Here is a 21021-nt window from a genome sequence, read left to right as displayed (position 1 = left end):
AATTAATTAAATCCGCGAACAGAAAAAGAGCATGCTGAAGAGAAGCCGCATAAGTCTCCCAACACCATCTTGTGGTCAAAGGGAGGAAATGCACCACTCGGTTGCTTTAAGAGAATCAAATAACGTGAAACAAGGATTACAGTTCTGTAAGAAAATAGTTCTTTATTAAATTCTGTAACCATTTGACAATTACTTTCAAAGAAGGTATGATGAAATTTCAATTGCTGCTCATTGGTGATTGAAACAGATGCATATTGGCTTCAGTATTTCCCATATTTCATTACAACCATCTGCCAATGTTTAAATCTTCACTTTTTCATTCATTTCACTCCTATCGCCTTCTTAAGGTTCCTCATGCTGCTGAAAGCTCCTTTATCATGCCTCTTGATGGCATCTCCAATGTCCTGTTTGCAAAGTGGGCACTGGTTGGCCAGGGCACACAGAGCCTCCTCTAGCGCCTCCTGCGTGTGCAGGTCCGGTAGTGCGCTACAGCAACCCAACGTGCTGAGCGTGTTTCTCAACCATCCTTCCTCTCTGACCAGTGCTGCCAACCAGGACTGAGAGCGGAAGCAGCCCCCCAGAGCCTGCAGAGCCAACCTCCAGAGCTCGGCAACTTCGTCCCAACTGTCCTTCCAGCCGGGGCTCACCGTGACCGGCCCCGGGCTGAGCTCAGCGTCCAGAGCGCTGTGGAGAAAGCGGAGAGCCGTGGAAAAGAAGCGCCTTTGACTGGCTTCAGCTGAACCTGGAAAGAAGAAGGTAGAACTTTTTTTTTTTTTTTTTTTTTTTAGGACAGCCACTTCTGTTCACTGGTTAACACTAAAATTGCTTTCATATAATGCCTACAATTGTTTTTCACACAAATACTTATTGTAACGACATTTTGAGGTTACATATGGAGCGCAATGAAGTAATTTTCACAGGTTTAAGAATATTTTGCCTGGTGGCAGACAGCGTCTTCACTTAACGAATTTTTCATTTGATTGGTTTATATTTGTGGCCCAGATGTGTTTTTCAATCAAACATTTACTTTAATTATAAATTAAGTACTGCATGAGGGTATGCTAGTGGTAGACTATGGCACATTTCTACTAATGGAACTCCATCGCAATCCGAGGACCTCATAAAATTAACTATAATTTAATGGTTTATATTTTACATGTTGCTGTGGTCCACTGACTAAAATACACAGGAAAGTTAAATGTAATGATTTTTTTTCATTGGCCCACTGGCGGACCTTGGCTACAGTGCATTAATTCAGCACTGACCGTTTTAATAATTAATACCAGTTGGTCAAAGCAATTTTATTTTTTTTCCACATTGTCTTTAAAGAAACTAATATGTACTTGTATCATTTCTGAGGATGTTGATGCTGGGGGGGAATTTGCTCGGAAAAAAAAAAAAGTATCAAAACTTGTTTGCTATGGGAAAATGAAAGCAAAATGTATTTTTGAATAATGTCAATGCAATTTTAAGGCCATATCTTCCAAGCCCCCCCCCCCAAATAAATATTGTTGATGCCTAACTAAAACTACATTACCTGGAGGAGCATATTTCAGTCTGCCAATCATCAGACCCAACGTGCAGTAATTAGCCGCAAGGACGATGAGGCTCGATTTGTGCACCAAAACGGGAAGCGCTTCACTCAGGTGCTTCTCCAAAGTTTTGAAGCATGGATCCTTCCTGGAAAACATCATTGCACTATAACATATAATTGCACTGGGGACCACTGTGCTAAAAGGCTAAAAAAAAAAAAAAGAAATCAACACTTGAGCATTGGCAACAGGTTGGAATGAGGACGTCTACTACCTGACTCTTTCAGCCTCAGTAACGGAGAAATTAAGGAGGGTCGAGCAGGCCGTCTCCATGCTGGGCTCCCTCACCGAAGACGCTCCGCTTTTACCCTTCAAGGAAGTAAAGCTGTGCGAAAGGTAGTACACCAGCAAGGCCGGCGTGTCAAGGGTGAGCAGCACCTTCCTGGGACCTTCCTCGGCAGAGAGGTGACACAGAGCTGGTAGGAGATACCTGAAGACAGGAGACAAGTCTTCACCCAATACGAAAGCAATTCACTAATGCGTCAGTGGTCTCGTTACCGTACCTAAGCGCCTCTTTGCCCGTCCAGGTCCCGCGCTCATCAGCGACGGCCATCTTCTCCATCCAGTCGGAGAGCCCCTGCTCGGAATTCTCGGCCATCAGGTGGCTCTGCGAGTAGTTGATGAGGACTGGCAGGAGTGAGGTCACTTCCTCCCTTAGACAGGAAGTCTCCTCCGCCAGCCATGAGCACAGGCAGCGGAATGTGGCGAAAACAAAAGGGTCGCCGTAGCGACTCTGGTCCACCTTGGAAAACAGGAAAAGACTTAGATTTCGGTGAGTAACACACAGAGTCTTTCTTATACAGTTCTTCCATTAGATCCCGCTAAAGCTAATGGCTAATTCCAAAAGTGGAAGCTTTTCAAATGCGTCCCCTCACCTGTTGCAGGTGGTACATGAGAGCCGAGAAGGCCTCCTCCAGCACGCCGAGGACCTGCCTGCTCTGCTGCAGACTTAAGGAGGAGGTGGGACTCGGGGCGGGTGACGCAACGGACACAACAGCCGGGCTGCAGGCCTGCTCGATGGCCGCCTCCATGATCCGATAACAACCTGGACGAGGAGGAGGTGGTTAATGGTGTTTGAACACATGCCGAGCTTCACAGCGCCACCTTGTTCATGACCCAATTTTTGTGTTGTCATTATTTATTGCCCGCCATAAGGCGCATGGGCCTAACTGCATTCATCAATGCAGTATATTTATAACGCAAACTAAGTCGTGCACGGGTGTCTTATACCGCTTTTTGTAAATTGTGATAAGACACAAGCTGGCGGTTACTTGGAGCACAGCCTATTTAATGATATATAAAAGCATGTTCAAAATATATTGAAATGTCTCTAACCTGTGAGTGTGTCCTGCAGCTCTTGGCTCAGATCGTTTCCAGGCGGTTCCTCCAATCCCATCCGGACCTCCACACAAGCCCGATTGACCAGTAAGCAGCAGAACTTCGGTGATCCAGCCAGCTCCCAACCATACAAATCAAGCAGACAAGCGGCGAGTACCAAAACTGGCCCGATCTGTCTCGGAGTTAACTTGGCCTGCACCATGGGTCGAAGTGCCCCCCACACTCGGCTCACGACTTCCCTCAGCACCTCCCTCTCTACTGTGACTCCCACTGGGGGTAGGACATTGACCAACTGGGAACACATATCCAACCTGGTCTGGCCTGTGGATTTGCAAAAGTCTTTGGACATCGTCACCAGCAGATGCAGCAATTCGGCGGAGTGTTTCCGCCACGCTTTGTCTTTGGTTTTACCCGAGAGGAGGCAAACAAGCAAGGGAAGCCCCATTTTCTGGCTCAAGGTCTGGTTCCATTCTAAAGCCCGGCACAGAGCGGGAACAGCACCTCGGTTCAGCAGATGGTCCGGACCCCTGGGTTGGGCACACACGGCTGTCAGAACCTGGTAAGAGTCAGCGGCTACGGCCTCGTCAAGCTTTCCAGATGGTGACTTTGAGTTACATGGTGATGCTTCTCCAGCCGCACCTTGATCATCATCCTTGCCCTTTTGCTCACTGACCTCAGTTTCTCTTGCTAGCTTAGCCTCATCGCTCGTACTTTCTGGAATCTGCTCACTATCTCCATTTTCATCCCCTGTCTGCTGTTGGTTGCTTGGACCATGTGCTACAATTTCCAGCAGTAGAGGAACGGTGGCGAGGAGCTGAGGTTGAGAGGCCATGTCTGGATCCGTGCTTATGGCAGACAACAGAGCTGCGCCCAACGAAAGGAGCTCATGTGGGGGCAATCCAGGGTCCCCGCTTCCCTTGGCTGCTGTCACCAATAGCCGAGCTGGAAGGTTGAGACCCACAGCCTCAAAGATACGCCTCAAGGTGGGTTTGTCCAGTTGGCAAGCTGGGCACAAGCGTGTGATCTGGGAATGTAGAGAATTCAAAATCAGATTGAAAGGAGATATTTGATTGAATTGTTCTGGTATTTACGGAACACGGGTTCATGATTGTGTACATTCTATATGCATGGTGTTGATGCTTTATGAGCCAGTCTGTTTTAGTGCTTTGCAGCCATCTTGTTACATGTGAAAGAAATCATTAGATAAGTAGGGTGGATGGAAACGTACCAGAAGAAGTGCAGCCAAAGTCTGGCTATCATTTTTAGCATGTTTGAGAGCGTGGAGGCATCTCTCCAACACTTCCCTCTTTGGGTTTGTTAAACCACCTCCCGCATTCTTCTCTGGACCTCCTCCTCCATCTTTTTCTCCTCCCGTTTGCTCCTCTCCTCCGGAGAACTGATCGCTCACGTCAACTATAGCGTCGTCATCCATCGTGGCCTCACAGTGTCAGCAAAGCGTCATACAGAAAGTACTGCAAAAGGGTTGGGACTTGATCATTAATGGTTAGCAACGCACTGCTATCAGGAAACCAGCATAATCCACTCACGGATGTTTTAGCTGCTCGTCTGGGTTCCTAGAACGAGGAAATGGGAATAGTTTCTTTACAAATAGCTTTGGACGAAAACTCCCGTACGTTTCTCGTGAGCTCTCACCGGAAATGGATATTAGAGTAAAGATACCTAGTAGCCAATGAAAACGCTCTTACAAGATCAAGTGACCAATCGCAGCAACGAATGTTGGAAGGTGCCGTCTCCATTTTGGTCCACTCTGAAACGTTGATAAAGCGAACTTGGTCACAATTATCGAACATTTTCAGCCTACGTTTATTCATTGTCTTTAGCGAATCATCTACTGCAACTCCGAGTCGAGCAAGAAATGCAAGGAGGTGAGGGTTAATGTTTCTCATCTCGTCTTTGGTCGTTGTGGCGCAGACCGGAAAGAGTAGGATTAGGATTCAGAGTAATTTGTCCTTCAGTAACCATTGGAGCGTCAACATGTTTACTGTAACAGTTGTACGCATTCTTTATCATATATTCTTAGGCTACTAACTGCATCAATTTAGATTTTTTTAATGAGTTAATGTGTGCCACTGTGTCTTCGGCTGCCATTAAGCGTTGATTCCTGGTGTATGAATTGTCATATTTTGAAATTGATACCGGAAATGCATGTCTGTCTTATAAGGGGCTTGGTTGAGTTTAGAGGGGCAGATCAGCTGAACAAGTGAGAGGGATAGTGACCCAATTTACTGTAGTGAGGGGGGGACAGCGAGGGTTTAACAGGCCACGGCGATCGCGCGAAGACGAATGAGTACGACTATAGTCGTCTTCTGCAACGGTATGGTGGGAGCATCTTTACGAATAAGCCACGCGCTGAACCCGTGCCCACAGCGTGTAAATAAGTCATAGAGATGCCAGCAGCTGTTTGGCTCAAGGTGCCTTAAAGGACCCTGGATTGAACAGGTACCCCACTCTTCGCGTGTCAGTATGCAATGCGTTTAGTGATCCACCAGATGCGGCAGAGTCCTGATCCAAGCGTTTGTAATGGCGTTAATGCAATGGACTCGTCAAGCTGCAGCGATCGGCCTCAAATATGACTACAGTATGATTAAAGAAGAGGCATCCAGTCTATTCTGAAACCTGTTAATATGAGCTGGCTAAATTATACAATGATGTTCACCCACAATTCAGAGTGTATGTTGTTTTTCGATATATAACATGCCAATGCCTTTATTTGCATTCATTCATCCTGTCGGTACCGGTCAATTCATATAAATATGATTGTGACTACCAAAATTCTGTTATTACAAAAATAATACTCGACTAACACTCAGGTGGGCATTATTAAAGAGGAGGATGTCAGATAAGATACCTTTAAGAGTACAGTAGTTTTTATTAGTCCCACCTACAGGTGTGAACGAAGCAACCACAAAAATGAATGCTGTATTGTTTTGAACTGCACGTCTCTGGCAGTGTCAAGCAAAACTAAGCTTTATTATCTTTGAATCTGCGGTTTTGATGCAGCTGTTGTATGTGATCTCATTACATTGTACAGGTGTACCAGTCAGTACAAGAACATAATCACATTATTTACATTTACAAAGATTAAGAAATCATAGCTGATTAGGATTCAGAAGAAGATTTAACAAGGAATCTTGTCATTTGAATCCCAACAGTACAATCAGGGTAATATATCTCTTATTGTTATAATCGTCCCAATATATGGAATAAAATGTGCCTGTTTATATTGGGAGATTTATTACAATACATTTCTTCTTTTCAAAACCTGAATAAACTGAGCGTGGGATTTGATGTTCCAGAGAGTCCCCCACCTGACTGGAAGCAAACGGAGTTTGCAAGTGTGCTTCTCTTCGCGATGACGAGGAGAGTGAAACAAAGCTGAGACCTGCTCTTCTTGGTGACAGAGGCCATTGTTCTGATGGAGGTTCTCGGAAGAAAAGGAGCCTTTTAGACCAAAACTTTAAGCTGTCATCAACCCAGGTGACCAAGCTGGCTTTTGCTACTGCGCATGTTGACAGTCTCTCTAAAGGAATTTGAAAAAACAAGGTGGAACAAATGTGACTAAATCGCGCTTTTCCCCAAGCATATTTTACTTTGGATTATTTTTACCTGGAGTATTTTTTATTTTTGGGCCTCAAATGCTCGGAGGCTGCCGGAGGGGGATGGAGGCAGACCGTGTAATCAAATCAGGTTTGCGTCAGCTTGTTGGCTTGAGAAATCAAAAGGCTTTCGAAGTGCTGCTCTACCTGGTAAAAATTATTTCCTGATATGGAGGGTCTGTTTTGCTTGCACAAACTGTCTCCGCAACGGATGCGCTTGAAAGCTGCTTGATTTATTTCCTGATTTGCTTGTTATAGTCTCCTAATGGGATGCCCCGACAGCTCAGCTGACAAACTAAAAATATTCATGAGTCACTTATCTTGTTCAATCCGCTCTTGCGCTGGAAAGAAGATATCACATCGAGATGGATTGTGTTAATTAAATGTTTATTTAGCATAGAATTGCTAGCCGACGAGTTGTCATTATTACTGCGGTTGTGTAGCAGGTTGATACAGCGTCAGAAGCCCAGCAATGTCGAATATTTTGATCCTTTCTTGTTGCTAAATTAAGACCTAAAATGTTACAAACACCTGCACAATACAATTAGAACATTTTAAAATGATTTAATAGCTAATAAACTTTAAATTAAAATGTTTCCTGATAGTTAGTGGATGCACAGTGTTTACCATCTAGGTAGCTTGACATATACTTGAGGACTACGATTTTAATATGGGCTGTTGAAGCTCTTAAGGGTACACTTGCCTCAAATGTAAAAGGCACTCCTGCTTGTTAGTCGTAAATAATGGGATGGAGAACAAAAAAAAATGAATTGTAAATGTTCCAGTGAGATTTTATATTCAATACATATTTTTATATTCTCCCACTGCGGCCTTCTCTTCAGCTTTGAGCATCTGATCCTGTGAGGGCCCCACCGCCGGCCATGCTGCATCTTCTCCGCACGTCGTTGGTCTTGTTTGTCCTCCGCCAATCACCTCACGCCGCCCTGCTGCCAACCTAACGCCGCACTGTCCCTGACCTCCCTCAGCTCCACCCTGCAGCGTCTGCCCGCCAGGCAAAAGGTAGAGGTGCCTTCGGCAAGCGCCAGTTGTGAAACAGCCGCAACTTTTCTTTTGGCAGCACTTTGATTGCAACACTTGTCTAATTCTTGGGTGTGTCTCGAGTCGTGCCGCGATTAAAATTGTCACCGTACTTTGCAAGTGAATTAAAACTGCCGTACACTAACGGACAGTACTTTCTTCTCAGGTCTTTTAAAATGTCTTCTGCATACCAGCATCTACTCACTTGGAGTTTACCACACCTCCTCCTCCTGCCTCTGACCCACCTCTGGCTTTTAGTCCCTCCCACAGGTAAAACAAACTCAATTCAAATCCGTAAAGAACATTTATTGGCTGAGGACCTATAACAGTTTGACATCCGCAGCTGTTAGTGCTGCTATCGGGGCTCTGCGACGCAGCCTCTGGTTACTCAAGGCGTGTCCTCATCCTCTTTGCTGCTTTTTTGCTCCTTTGTTGTCATTACTCATCTGATCTAATCAGAGCCATCAGACCAGTGGACTAAATAGTGTGAGGGGGAGGATGCGGGGGAGGACGCGGGGGCATACCGGGTTTACAATGTGAAACAGAACAATAAGTGCTCTGTGTGAGTGGATGCTGTGAGTTGAGGGTGGGTGACAGAAGAAGAGAGGGCAAGAGGTGAGTGACTGAACAGAGGCCAAAGGGTCCTCTTTTTTTTTTTTTTTTTTTTTAAATCAAATAATCATGAGTTTTATGAGAGCAAGTCATGTGTTTTCTTTCCAGAATGAAGCTGATTAAGCATTTCGCTGCAGATAATGCACGCTGTGCTTTTCCCTTTGACTACATTTTCCATAGATTTTACACATTGATGTCAGCAGACACCTCATCATCATGCCATTTTGAGTTTTTATCTCCCAAGCATGGCAAAAATGTACTTGATCACTCTGGTCCAGAAATGACATCAGCGGTGTCATTTCATTTCCAAATGTTATTGTTCCATTGACGGCATGCGCATCATCAGCCTGTTCGCGGATTTGTCGAGTGCCGTAATGCCATCCACGGGGAACGGACTGCAGCAGCTCACTGCGCTGACAGATGACCGCTGGTACGGGTCGGCTCGGAGAGTGGAGTTTTGTGTTCATTGCATAATGTGCTCTGGGCGCTAATAGCGAGCGCCATGTTTCGTCAGGGAAAAGTCAAATTTCCTTTCTCAGCAGCTGACGCGGCAGATTACTCAAGATGTGGCTGTGTATCTGTGTTTTTTTTTTTTTTTTTTTTTTTTTTTTTTTTTGAGAAATGTGCAGTCAAAGCTTCAAATGTAAATGGCCATTTTGAAGCTAATAGATTTCCTCGGGCTTCCTCCAGGTGTATCAGCAGATGTCTGCCGTGTTACCGGAGGAGTGCTGGGGCTCCACTGGACAAGAGTCATCAGCCTGGGTTGGTACCCTCTAGCAGACGGGAGAGGCGGGCCAACATGCTGGGAGAGCTGCTGCTTGAGGCCAAGTTGCAACGCGGTGTGGAGCCTCGGTGGGCGATGTGTGCTTCTTAGTTGTTCCTTGAAAGGGGGCTGTCCCATTTTGTTTCTGCCCCAACCTGATCAGGAGTCTCTCGGCCTCCTTCAGATACTGAGCAAGGTATGACTGGTTCATCGTCATTAGTTAAGGTGCCGCGAAGCATCAATTGTTATTGTCAGATTTAGCATCAGTGTTATCACAGTGTAACTTTGAAGTGGCTGAGTATCAGAATTAGCAATACATCTGCAATTCTAGCAATTAATCGTTTTGGTAATGACGAATGGGTCATTTTCAGAAATGCATTGAATTCTATTTTTCAAATGTAATTTCTGGTCTTTTCTTAAGGATTCTGCCACAAAAAGAGGGAGGAGCGTTCGTCAGGCAGGACGTGAAGCGCAAACAGAACAGCAGCCGAGGACGGTAATTACAGGATCATGTCTATAGTCATTCTTTTTTTTTTTTTTTTTTTTAAAGGGGAGGTCAACCCCCAAATTTTCTTCACAATATGTTCTATGCAGCCTTACTAGTCTAAACACGGCATTCTAATTGATATTACATTTGGATTTTACTACTTAACTCATATTCCACAAACACAAAATCTGTCAGAATGCCGTGTTTAGACTAGTGGGGCTGCACAGAACATATTATTGTGAAGAGTTTTTGCGGGTTGGCCTCCCCTTTTAAGATTCATACTTTTTTTTCTTTTTTTTTTCTGATCCTCACCTTTTTACACATTGAAAGTGCAATTGGCCGTTTTAACTACAACCACGGCATTGCCCAAGACCTTTACACTTTGCATAAAAGATTTTAAAGTTCTGTCATCTATTGTATGGATTATCTGAAGTTCTCAATCCAATAATTCCATGTACACAATTTAGACATCTTCCTTCAAATGAATAACTTGTAACTTGTCACAGCTTTACTCTTTGTAACCCTTTCTTCAGCAAAACTCCAAACTCGACCCCACGCCCTCTGCGCTGTTGGTACCCAACCCAAGCGTAATTCCACAAGCAGACCAAACGAACATCACTCATATAACCAACAGGACTGGTGAACCCGCCTCACAGCAGAACTCCACCATTGTAGACACGGCTGCGTCTTCCAATAATAGTGATGTCATCACACCCACAGCGGCTATCATCAGTGTCGCGCCAACACAGGCTGGTAAGAAATGCATAATTCGACAATTGTGTTTGCAACGAACCCATTTGCCTCTTGGTATATTTGTTTTCTGCACTCGCCTCGTGACCTTCACATACGGACTGTTCAAAGTTCCTCGTCGGTGGCGGTGAAGTTACAGGAATGTGCTGGGACAGGCGGATTTTGAACAAACAAGAAGAGCTTGTGTAGTCGGTTTCACCTGTTGACTGACAATTTGTCAACTGAAAAGTTTCACCGTCAACTACAATGCAAGTCGCGGCACGTGACTGCGTTTAGCTCTACCGAGCGACATGGATTTAGAGCGGATAGCACAGCATGGAAATAGCAGCTGTTGTATACAGAGTGTCAAAGGAGATATTGTATAAAGGTCAGCTGTGGTTTTGAAATAAGCTTAAGTGATTGACACTGCGCAGACTCTCAGCCATCTGTAACTATCAACAAGTGTTGCAATTGGCTTGTAAAAATATTTGATATGTTCCAAAAAAAAAGTCCCAAATGGCAACTTTGTTGTTGTGACGCTGTAGTGTTGGCATCACCTGATTGTGTTTTCCTTGCCAGTGAGGGAGCTGGTGGTGTCAGCAGGGGAGAGTGTTGAGGTCACGCTACCGCGCAGCTCGGTCGAGCTTAACGCCTTTGTGGTGCCACCACCTCCGCCAGGTAAGACGATGAATTTGGTTTACCCCCTTTTTCCCTTCTTGACACGCTGGAATGAAGCGAAATGAAAATCCGCCATTTAAAAAAAAACAAAAAAAAACGATCCTTATCTGAGTTTTGATTCAACGCGTGAGCAGTTTGGTATTTACTGACTTTCCGTGGCACAGATACAAAGTATGCATTTGACTGGCGTCTGATAACACATCCCAAAGATTACAGTGGGGAGATGGAAGGAAAGCACAGCAAGACCCTGAAACTCAGCAAGGTACAGCTTTCATATTCATGTTCTAAGCGGAGCAATCCTGCTGCTTTCAGTCAGTGCGTTTTAATGCACTAAAGTAAACTATGACGTCAAAACGATCAGATTTTGAAAATGCAAAAACTTGAATCGGACTTTCACATTTTTCTCAAATTGTATTTACATACTCCGACTACTCGACTGGAAACCAAATTCCTGTTTCCCGCGCATAGGGTGGACGCAAACTGTGACTTTCACAGAGTGCTGTGAAAAGCGGAGAGAACCAACTACCAATGAGGCTCTCTTATTTTGTTATTTTGTGCATGTAACCATCGTCAGTTTCAGATCGCTTTGTCTTTCAGATTGCTTAACTGGTATTTATTTTCTCAGCTCACAGTTGGCCTGTATGAGTTTGAAGTGACCGTGGATGGGGGAGGGGCCCATGGAGAAGGTTACGTCAATGTCACTGTCAAACCAAGTAAGGAAAAACATAAAATAGACTTAGATTTTTTATTTTTTTTTTTTTTTTTTTTTTTTTACTAAAGATAGGTGCTCATATTGCATCTGGTATTCTATTTGATTCTTACACAAACATTGGTTTTGTTCCTCAGCAAGCGGTTTACGCCTCACTAAGCATGTTAAGTTCTTGTTTTCCACCTGACAGAGCCACGGGTAAACAAGCCCCCCGTTGCCGTCGTTTCCCTTAAGTTCCAAGAGATCTCCTTGCCAACAAGCTCTACGGTGATAGACGGCAGCCGTGAGTTTTGGAATCAACACCCGCGTGCAAACGTCGTCACCGCTTGAGGCTACATGCTTAAACTGCCCTCTCACGTGGCCCTTTAAAAAAAAATTTTTTTTCCTTCCCCCCCAGAGAGCACAGACGATGACAGAGTAGTGGCGTGGCACTGGGAAGAGGTCAAAGGTCCCCTAAGGGAGGAGAAAGTGTCTGCCAACACGGCCGTCCTCACGCTCACCAATTTGGTTCCGGGGAACTACACATTCAAGTATGCTGTCATCTAGAAATTTGCATCCATCTAAAAAAAAAAAATATCAATACAGTGAACCTTTGCTATTTGTGGTTAGGGACCACCCTAATTTTTTTTTGATATAAGCAGCCTTGCATGCCTGTCGGACTGTTACTGGGATCTCCTGTTATGATGCTCTCCCCTGTCAAGCCTTAGAAGGACTTGGACATTTGGTTAGCATCTTAGGGCATAACAGAATGAGCACAAAAACATGGTGGGATATGTGCGAATAGGTGAGTTTTTAAACTAGCAATGTAGTGCAACAAAAAAAAAAAAAAAATGAGCAGCCAAGTTGGTCAATTGTGACTCATGTATCGGCGGTGGTTCACTGTACAGTTCTTCGTCAACTTTTTATCACATTAGGCGGATGTCTGTATTTCATCAATTTTTTTATTGTATTTTATTTTATTTGGTTTCCTTTGCCAGTTTGACTGTCACCGACTCAGATGGCGCCCAAGACTCAACACAGGCCACCCTGTCTGTCAACAAAGCCAAGGATTACAAGCCAGAGGCCAACACCGGCCCCAACCAGGTCAACATTTTTACACCATGCTATGGTGCAATAAATGCACACATTTATTGCATGTATTTGTATTAGTTTATATGCAGGTTATCTTTTTGGCTGTTTGTTTTGTATGCTACCAGCCAAAACGTCTTAACTGACTTCCACAGAACTTTGTAGAGAGGTGTGGCGTGGATCAAGGAAGTAACCATCACATTTAAAAAAAAAAAAAAAAAAAAAAATTCTTCTTTTGTTTTCTGTTATGCAGGTCATCACTTTACCACGCAACTCCATCACTCTGTACGGCAACCAGAGCACAGATGACCATGACTCCCTTGCCTATGAATGGTCCCTCAGTCCAGAGAGCAAAGACAAGGTGGTGGAGATGCAAGTGAGTCAATTTTTTTTTTTTTTTTTGCTGAATGAGACACGTTTCTATATCAGTTTCCTTTGTGGGAAGATCTGCAAAATTAGTCCGTGTTGAAAATGCGGGTCCTGTTTTTGCACGTTTCAGGGCGTGCGCACGCACACTTTGCAGCTGTCAGCAATGCAAGAAGGAGATTACACCTTCCAGCTAACTGTGACCGACTCTGCCGGACAGCAAGACACAGCCTACGTCACAGTTATTGTGCAGCCAGGTAAGCGGCTTCAAGTCGCATGACATCACTACATGCTTGTTCACAGTGTGAGGTGGCTCATTATGATAAGCGTCTTGTCTGTCAACTCGTACTCTGCCTCTTATTTTTGTCCCCCTTCGCCGCGCAGAAAACAATAAACCACCGGTGGCAGATGCGGGACCGGAAAAAGAACTGACACTACCGGTTGATCGAACTATGCTGGACGGCAGTAAGAGCAGCGACGACCAGAAGATAGCCACCTACCATTGGAAACAGACCAAGTAAGTAGCATTTTGTGACGGATGATGCAGAGTCACACAGTTAGGATTAGTCATTGGAATTGTGCATGTATCTTCAATAACATTTTTTCAAAAAAAATTTTAAATATAGTCAATTGCTCTCTTCAGACAGGCGTCTTCCCCGCTGCCTTTAAAACGGCGGTGGTGAAGCCCCTTCTGAAGAAGAGCGGTTCTGACCCGAGCGTTTTTAATAACTACAGACCCGTATCCAACTTACCGTTTTTAAGTAAGATTTTAGAAAAACTGGTTTTCATCCAGTTGAATCATTTTTTAAATACAAATAATATTTTTGAGAAATATCAATCTGGTTTTAGGATGAACCACAGTACGGAGACTGCTCTTTTAAGGATCTTAAATGATATTAGGTGCACTGCAGACGTGAGAAAACTCACAGTCTTGGTGCTACTGGATCTAAGCGCTGCTTTTGATACAGTAGATCACCAAATTTTATTAAATAGACTTAAAAATCTAGTGGGCATCTCTGGTACTGTTTTTGACTGGTTTTATTCCTATCTCACAGACCGATATTTCTTTGTAAGTATGGATACTTGTTCCTCTAAAACTCATGAAATCAAATGTGGGGTTCCTCAAGGTTCGATTTTAGGCCCCTTACTTTTTAATCTTTATATGCTTCCCCTCGGGGATGTCATCAGGGGACACGGCATCAGCTTTCACAGCTATGCTGATGACACGCAGCTGTATATTGCCGTGTCTCCTGATGACACAGGACCCATTGATACCCTTTTAAATTGCATTTTAGATATCAAGTCATGGATGGCAGATAATTTCCTACAGCTCAATGAGGACAAGACTGAGGTTTTAGTTATCGGTCCCGAAGGTCAGAGAGAGAAGCTTTTACCAAAACTACACATTTTTAATCCCTCACACTGTGTGAAGAACCTTGGCGTCATTTTTGACTCTGAGCTCAGTTTTATTCCTCATATTAAAAATGTAACCAAGATTGGTTTTTATCACCTTAAGAATATCGCCAGAGTCCGCCCGTTTCTCTCTCAGGCTAACACGGAAGTGCTGATGCATGCCTTTATTTCCTGTCGTTTAGATTACTGTAATGCCCTGCTCTCTGGCCTCCCGAAAAAGAGCATTTCACCACTGCAACTACTGCAGAATTCAGCCGCTCGGGTGCTGACGAGAACCAGAGGGCGGGAGCACATTACGCCAGTTTTGAAATTGCTGCATTGGCTCCCTGTGTGTTTCAGGATCGATTTTAAAGTACTTTTATTAGTTTATAAATGTGTTAATGGTCTTGGGCCATCTTATTTATCTGATTTGCTTTTATCATACCAGCCCTTGCGGATCCTGAGGTCCTCTGGCGCCGGCCTTTTAGGGTGAGGACCAAAATGCATGGCGAGGCTGCATTCAGCCATTTTGGTCCTCACCTTTGGAATAGCCTGCCAGAGGATGTCAGGTCTGCAGAGACTGTTGATATTTTTAAGAGGAAGCTCAAGACACACCTTTTTAGTTTGGCTTTCAACAACTTTTAAATAATTTATCTTTTCTTTTGATTGAAGATAATTCTATGTTTTGCTTTGAATGTTTTAAAGCACTTTGAGTTGCATTTTTATGTATGAAAAGTGCTATATAAATAAAATGTGATTGATTGATTGATTGAACATAAAAAAAAATGAAATTTGCATCACTTTGTTTCTCACTGAATGCTTTCTTCATGCTGTAAATTTCCGGTCACAATGCCCCACCCCACCCTCTCTTTGCCATCTGTTCCTCCGTCCCAGGGGTCCTGGTGGTGTAAAGTTTGAGAACGCAGACAGTGCCGTTGCCACGGTGACGGGTCTCGAGGTGGGCACTTACGAGTTCACCCTGACGGTGACCGATGAGAGGACGCTGCAGAGTAGCGACACAGTCACGGTCATCGTCAGAGAAGGTGGGCGCATGATCTTTATTTGAACACTAACGGCTTCTGGGAATCATTTGTCATTTTGAAGATTACTCAGTAGGATTTTGTCAGGGGTTTGTGTATATTACTTGGCACTTGAAAATTATGCAGCAGTCGCAAATTTTACGTACCGATTCAAGATGGCTTTTTTGGCCGATTTGTCATTTATTTGACAAAGCTTGTACATTTTTCAATTTACTACCCTTGAATCCACTTTAAAACCAGAACTGGACCAACCACCTGTGGCTCACGTGGTTTCCAGCCCACCCGTCTCTCTGCCTGTGCGGACCGCCACCCTGGATGGGTCTCACTCCACTGATGACAAAGGTGGCATCAGCTACCTGTGGACCAGAGATGACAGCAGCCCTGCTGCCGGGGTGAGTCAATATACGACTTTGTTGACAATTCCTCAGCTAAAAATGTTCAAACAGTTCTGAGGAAATGTCATTTTTAACTCAAATCAGTCAACTGTTCATATTTATTATTACTATAATAATGATCTCATCAAGAGTTGCGAGAAAGGCATCTTGCCAGACAGGAAATAGACGTCCAAAATTGTGTTGTTGACTCACGTAGCCAAGAAGAGCTAAAGAAATGTCCTACTTGTTTCACAGGATGTGCTAAACAACTCTGATCACCAAGCCGTCTTGTTTCTGGGAAACCTGGTGCAGGGCAAGTATAGCTTCACTCTGTCTGTCACTGACAGCAAAGGTCAAACCAACACGGACAGCGGCACACTGGAGGTCAAACCAGGTACGCGCAAATGATCAAATGTCGAAACACAGACAAGCTGCCCGTACTATTTTCGAATCACTAAACGATTGTTCCGTTACTGTGGGAATCAATTTGACTTTTTGTTTGTTTTTTCTCCGTCTCTCCCCGGGTCAGACCCGTGGGAGCGTGACCAGGTGGAGCTGGTCTTAGAGGTGCCTATAATGCAGGTTTCCCACCGTCAACGTGACATGCTACTGCGGCAGGTCGGCGTGTTGCTCGGCGTCCTCGATAGCGACATCATTGTTCGAGAGATCGGCGCCTTTAATGAGCACAGGTGAGTAGTTATGTGACGAAAAGTGAATTCTTTTTGTATACATACTGTATATATGTGTGTGTACATATTATTTATTTACATGTTGAGATAAGTTCAAGGTATAAGAAGTCCAGTGCGCATGTTTACATATCATAGTTTCACGAAGCATTGAAAAGTTAAATTTGTTTGCGTTATTGTTTGGTAGAATTTTGTGAAGTTGTTATAGTGAACTTTTGCACTGAATTTTTTTTTTTATTTGCAAGCCAAATTACCACTGTGTTATATACGGTACATATATATATTTTTTTATTTTATTTTATTATATATGATGGATAATCCAAGTGCTACTTTTCCCCTCTTGTTCTGGCCTTAGTACTCGGTTGATCTTCCTGGTGTCAGGCGGTCCAGGGCGCCCTCCACTGTCCGGTCACAGCGTTGCACTCAGCCTACGCAACAAACTGCGTAAACAGAAGAACGACTTTCTCATTTACAAGGCCCGGCGGGTGGACACTGTCAGTGAGTTCTGTATTTTACTTCTTACACTGTTTAAGGTAATTACGGAATCACGACTGATGGGTTTCACTGGTCAACCACAAGAGTTGTTCCCGCAAGAAATGCAAAGTCCTCTTGTACCGAATCACGACATAACTCGTTTGCAGATGTTCTTTAAAATGCTGCCGGCGTCCACTCATATCCGCCGTCCTCCCTCAGTCTGCCAGCTCAACTGCTCCAGTCACGGCGAGTGTGACTCATTCACGCGGCGCTGTGTGTGCCACCCTTTCTGGATGGAGAACTTCATCAGAACCCAGTTTGGCGACGCAGAGAGCAACTGCGGTAAGATGAGACCGAGCCGCCCCTCATGACTTAATCAACAGCAAAGAACCCGAATGAACCTGTTTGACATTAACAAAACGCTACACTTGAGCTTTCAAAATAATAAAGACATTATGTAGTTAATGGTAAATATATTTGCTTGCAGAATGGAGCGTACTCTATGTGACCATAGCCTCCTTTATGATTGTGGTTGCTGTGGCGACAGTTGTCTGGGGATGTGTGTGTTGCTGTGACAGGTGAGACCAATCTGAAGACAGGCATATATTCTTTATCCTCTGTAAAAAAAAAAAAAAGAATTCTATAGCATGTGAGTCTACCACCCGACTAATGATATTGTTTGTGTGTTTTCTCGGCGTTTCCTGCAAAGGCGCAAGAGCAAAGCGCGCAGAACCAAAAGCCGTTATAAAATGCTGGAAGCTGACGAGCAAGAGGCTCTGGAGCTCCAACCACCCAGAGCTGGTACGAATTACGCATATAAGTACCGGATGCGTGGATAATGCGGCACACGGTGACTAACACTGCTCTGGTGCCACCTACCCAGGCCGCGTCAAGCCAGTGCCCGCCCCCACCTCCTCTGCCCTCATGCACTCCGACTCCGACCTGGAGAGCGATGACGGGCAGGTCGGGTTCCCGTGGACGGAGCAGGAGCGCGGTCACCTCCTGCGGCCGCAAAACGGCTCCTTGAGGAACGGCCAGGCTCCCGTGAGAGGGAAGAAGCACAGAGAAGAGCTGCTATAGCAAAAGGGAGGTGTGACGCTCACTTCTGTCCTCAAAACACACACAGATCCGTCCTTTATGCTTCTTCATGTCACCCACCTGGAACTCGAAAGCATGTCACACTGTTACACTGAAAAACTGAGCCACGGCAGAGGAAAAAGACGACCGTTTCTTGGGAGTCGGCACTGTGTTTTGAATCGAGGAATACAGAATGTGGATTATTTAAACTGAGACATTACCACGGTGACTCCCAAACTAAAACCAGCAAGTCCTCGTCGTACTTCCAAATCTTGATTCCCGTCGACCCGCATGAATGCACAACGAACTGTCTTCACACTGTTAAAGGTTAGCCCGATGCTACCAAACACTGCGCGGTCGGCACAGCTGATTTACAGGAAGTAAAACAGATCACAAACGGTAACGGATTAAAAAAAAAAAGTGCATGAGCGCTTGCACTTCTAAATCCAGTTGCGTTCTGGAAACACCACCCGCATGTTCGTATGTTTGGACATATGACTGTATGTGTGTGCCTGACATGATTTTTTTTTTTTTTTTTTTTTTTCCCTCCCTGGCTGATGTGCCAAAACTTGTTTCTTCCAAGTGTCGTATGTGTGTGTAGGTATCTGTTGTTGGCCTGCATTATGATGTTTGATTGCGCAATTTGTCAGACAAATGCATAGAGCCAAAATGCTGCTTTTATTCTGAAGGTTCTGCTCCGCATAAATGAAGCCACTGGAATACACACTGGAGCATACAACATGAATGAAGACCACTTTTAACAAAATCCTCCTCCTGTGATTCAATGTTTGATGCACTTTTGTTGGGTGTTGACGTCTCACTTGTATCTGCTTGATTCAGTAACTTCCACTTTTTCCGGATCAGACCAATCACAGACGCCGTCTTAATTCTTGATCGCAATGTTGGATTTGTTCTTATTTGGAACACAATTGTGAATCTCATGAATATAATAAGACAGGAGCTTTGCAGTTGCTTTGTGTGAAGAACAAGCTAAAACCAAATGATTTATTGACATCAACATTTTTTTTTTTTTCTCAAAACGACCCCAGCAACCACACACAGTAAGAAGTCTATTTAAACAAAAGACTGGATTATTTTTGTGTATGGGTAATGTTCAAATTCCACTATGTGCTCACTTTGCATGCAGAATGTGAAACAACAAAAGAGGCTGAAAGTTGAGTTGCACAGTCTTCAGTCACTCTTAAGGCGTTGAATGTTGAAAGGGTGACGTCACTCTCTCATCTCCGTCTGTAATTAATGTGAAGTAATCACTTTATAATGTTTTGCATACTGTTTACTGTACTGTCAAATCATCTCATGATGAGGTCAACCCTGCTGCTTTTACTCTCCAGTGCACAGCAGGGCAGGACTGTGTTTTTATTTTTCATTTGCGCTGTGAAATTAAGTGAAATTAAGCACACCCAAGTGCCAACTCTACTATCTTTTAAATCAGTGCAAAAATGGTAACATTCTCCCATCTTCATTACACCTGGAAACACTCTTAAAAGCTGATTCAAGAAAAAAAAAAAAAAAAAATTGTCGGCACTGACAAAAACTGCCATGAATTGACCTTGACTCTGCTGGAGTCCACTGTGAAGGCAGAAACAAAGAATTGGGAGCAATGATGAAGGGATGAAGGGAGAGTCGTTTAAAATGTTTTAAATGAGGTTTGGACGGAAGGATTACGCTTGTGTTCTAAGTGACCTGATACGAACGGATAATCTGGGAATTAGAATAAAGACTTTTCATTTTATTCTTGCTTCTATGAGGACAGTTGCTTATATGTTTACGGCCCTTACTGCAAACACTTTGGGCCATAATTGTTTGTTCATTGGGACAAAGATGCTGACACTGAATTTCATGTTCGGAATTTTAATGAACCATTCACTTAAAAAGTGCACAATAGTTTAGGGCAATTGATCACAGTGTATAATTGCAAAAGGATCACTATTTGTACTCGAAATCCAACCCAACTAGATATGTGATCATGTCTTTTTGTTTACTTTTATTAATCTATTATTTGGTTGTCCTTTGCCACTCCATTACAGCTCAACAGAGAATGCGGCCATAATTTATTACGAACAACTACATAGTATGTAATTGAAATTGAGGTAAAGATTATCATGCATTCTGAGGAAATTATTTTCTCATTAAAGGAGGCCAGGCACAATGTTAGTTGTCGACCTTTCCAAACAGTCAAAATATTAACTTTAGCCTACCGTGTGTGTACCCCGCATGTTTCACTTGTCTGGTTCTTTCCTGTGCTTGTGGAACAGCTTTGCCAAATTGAGAGATTACAAATAGATTACAAAAAAAAAAAAAAGAAGACAAAGCCTGCTTTTCGTGACAGACAGTTTAAAAGATGTTTATTACAACTAGTGTTGCGTTGTGGGAAATGCAGTGTTCTGCATTCATTTATTTTTAAAAACTTCAAGACTTTGTCATCTTTAAATATAAGGTGCCAGAAAAGTTCCAGAATATCTGTTCTATATTTCAAAGCTAAAACTACGAATGTCAAGTTTTCCCCTTGAATGCCGACCAGACGATGAACCAGCACGTCTACAAAGAGATGGTGCGACGTCTGCTTTGATCAGTGCAAGAGAAGAGGCGAGAGTTGTGACAGGACGAGCCTGCTCACAGGATCTGAGCTGAGCATCTGACACTTCCTGGCCAAGAAGAACATTGTCTGCTGGCGCAACCTCCCTCCTCACCTGACCTGGCTGCGTGGCATTGTTTGGGACTGATGATCCATTTATTGAAGTCATATCTAAAAATCACAGTGATATAAAAAAAACTGGAGGTATGTTAATCAATGACTTCTCAGCCTGGTGTGAAAGAAATTATTTTGATTGACATTGACTGAATCAAACATTCGTTGCTAAAGACAGTCACAGTTTTTATTTATTTATTTATTTTTATTATTAATGTAGACAATACACCAATAGGTCCACGTACAGACTGAACAATACATCCCTGCGTCA

At 43.7% G+C, this 21021-nt stretch overlaps 2 protein-coding genes across 6 annotated transcripts; one reads left to right on the top strand and one right to left on the bottom strand.

The window, feature by feature from the left end:
• Positions 1-148: 148 nt before the first annotated feature.
• On the bottom strand, positions 149-4612 carry ncdn (neurochondrin). Of its 2 annotated transcripts, XM_086014028.1 has the most exons (8): positions 4478-4612; positions 4159-4402; positions 2928-3954; positions 2468-2637; positions 2096-2334; positions 1807-2022; positions 1538-1680; positions 149-742 (listed from the first exon to the last, which is right to left on the bottom strand). In XM_086014028.1, exons 2-8 carry the CDS (start codon positions 4360-4362, stop codon positions 321-323), a joined length of 2421 nt encoding a protein of 806 aa, XP_085870154.1. In that variant the 5' UTR covers positions 4363-4402; positions 4478-4612; the 3' UTR covers positions 149-320. The 2 variants fall into 2 exon arrangements, with proteins under 2 accessions (XP_085870154.1, XP_085870155.1); XM_086014029.1 differs by having other exon boundaries at positions 4159-4610.
• kiaa0319l (KIAA0319-like ortholog) lies at positions 3748-19793 on the top strand. 4 transcript variants are annotated; one of them, XM_086014026.1, is made up of 25 exons: positions 3748-3913; positions 6248-6428; positions 7390-7567; positions 7752-7855; positions 8888-9156; positions 9382-9456; positions 9981-10200; positions 10756-10854; positions 11019-11116; positions 11480-11567; positions 11754-11846; positions 11961-12093; positions 12541-12646; positions 12885-13007; positions 13131-13254; positions 13382-13514; positions 15284-15432; positions 15670-15821; positions 16059-16197; positions 16333-16492; positions 16845-16987; positions 17183-17305; positions 17451-17541; positions 17673-17764; positions 17847-19793. In XM_086014026.1, the coding sequence occupies exons 4-25, from the start codon at positions 7762-7764 to the stop codon at positions 18041-18043; spliced, it is 2901 nt and encodes a 966-aa protein (XP_085870152.1). In that variant the 5' UTR covers positions 3748-3913; positions 6248-6428; positions 7390-7567; positions 7752-7761; the 3' UTR covers positions 18044-19793. The 4 variants fall into 4 exon arrangements, with proteins under 4 accessions (XP_085870152.1, XP_085870151.1, XP_085870153.1 ...); XM_086014025.1 differs by lacking the exon at positions 3748-3913 and adding an exon at positions 4477-4816; XM_086014024.1 differs by lacking the exon at positions 3748-3913 and adding an exon at positions 5115-5390.
• The last annotated feature ends 1228 nt before the right edge of the window (positions 19794-21021 follow it).

The sequence above is a fragment of the Filicampus tigris genome, chromosome 18 (genome assembly GCF_054856515.1).
Source record: "Filicampus tigris isolate MCC_2025a chromosome 18, RoL_Ftig_1.0, whole genome shotgun sequence".
Lineage (NCBI taxonomy): Eukaryota > Metazoa > Chordata > Actinopteri > Syngnathiformes > Syngnathidae > Filicampus > Filicampus tigris.
The sequence above is the reverse complement of the archived record's forward strand: the minus strand, read 5'-3'. Positions and strand labels throughout refer to the sequence as shown.

Coding starts and splice junctions, on each gene's coding strand:
- ncdn (XM_086014028.1), bottom strand. CDS start 4,362: ATGGATGACGACGCTATAGTTGACGTGAGCGATCAGTTCTCCGGAGGA. Junction 2,023..2,095: donor ACGGGCAAAGAGGCGCTTAG/GTACGGTAACGA, acceptor TCCTGTCTTCAG/GTATCTCCTACCAGCTCTGT. Junction 1,681..1,806: donor ACTGAGGCTGAAAGAGTCAG/GTAGTAGACGTC, acceptor GATGTTTTCCAG/GAAGGATCCATGCTTCAAAA.
- kiaa0319l (XM_086014026.1), top strand. CDS start 7,762: ATGTCTTCTGCATACCAGCATCTACTCACTTGGAGTTTACCACACCTC. Junction 10,201..10,755: donor TGTCGCGCCAACACAGGCTG/GTAAGAAATGCA, acceptor TTTCCTTGCCAG/TGAGGGAGCTGGTGGTGTCA. Junction 17,542..17,672: donor TGTGTGTGTTGCTGTGACAG/GTGAGACCAATC, acceptor TTTCCTGCAAAG/GCGCAAGAGCAAAGCGCGCA.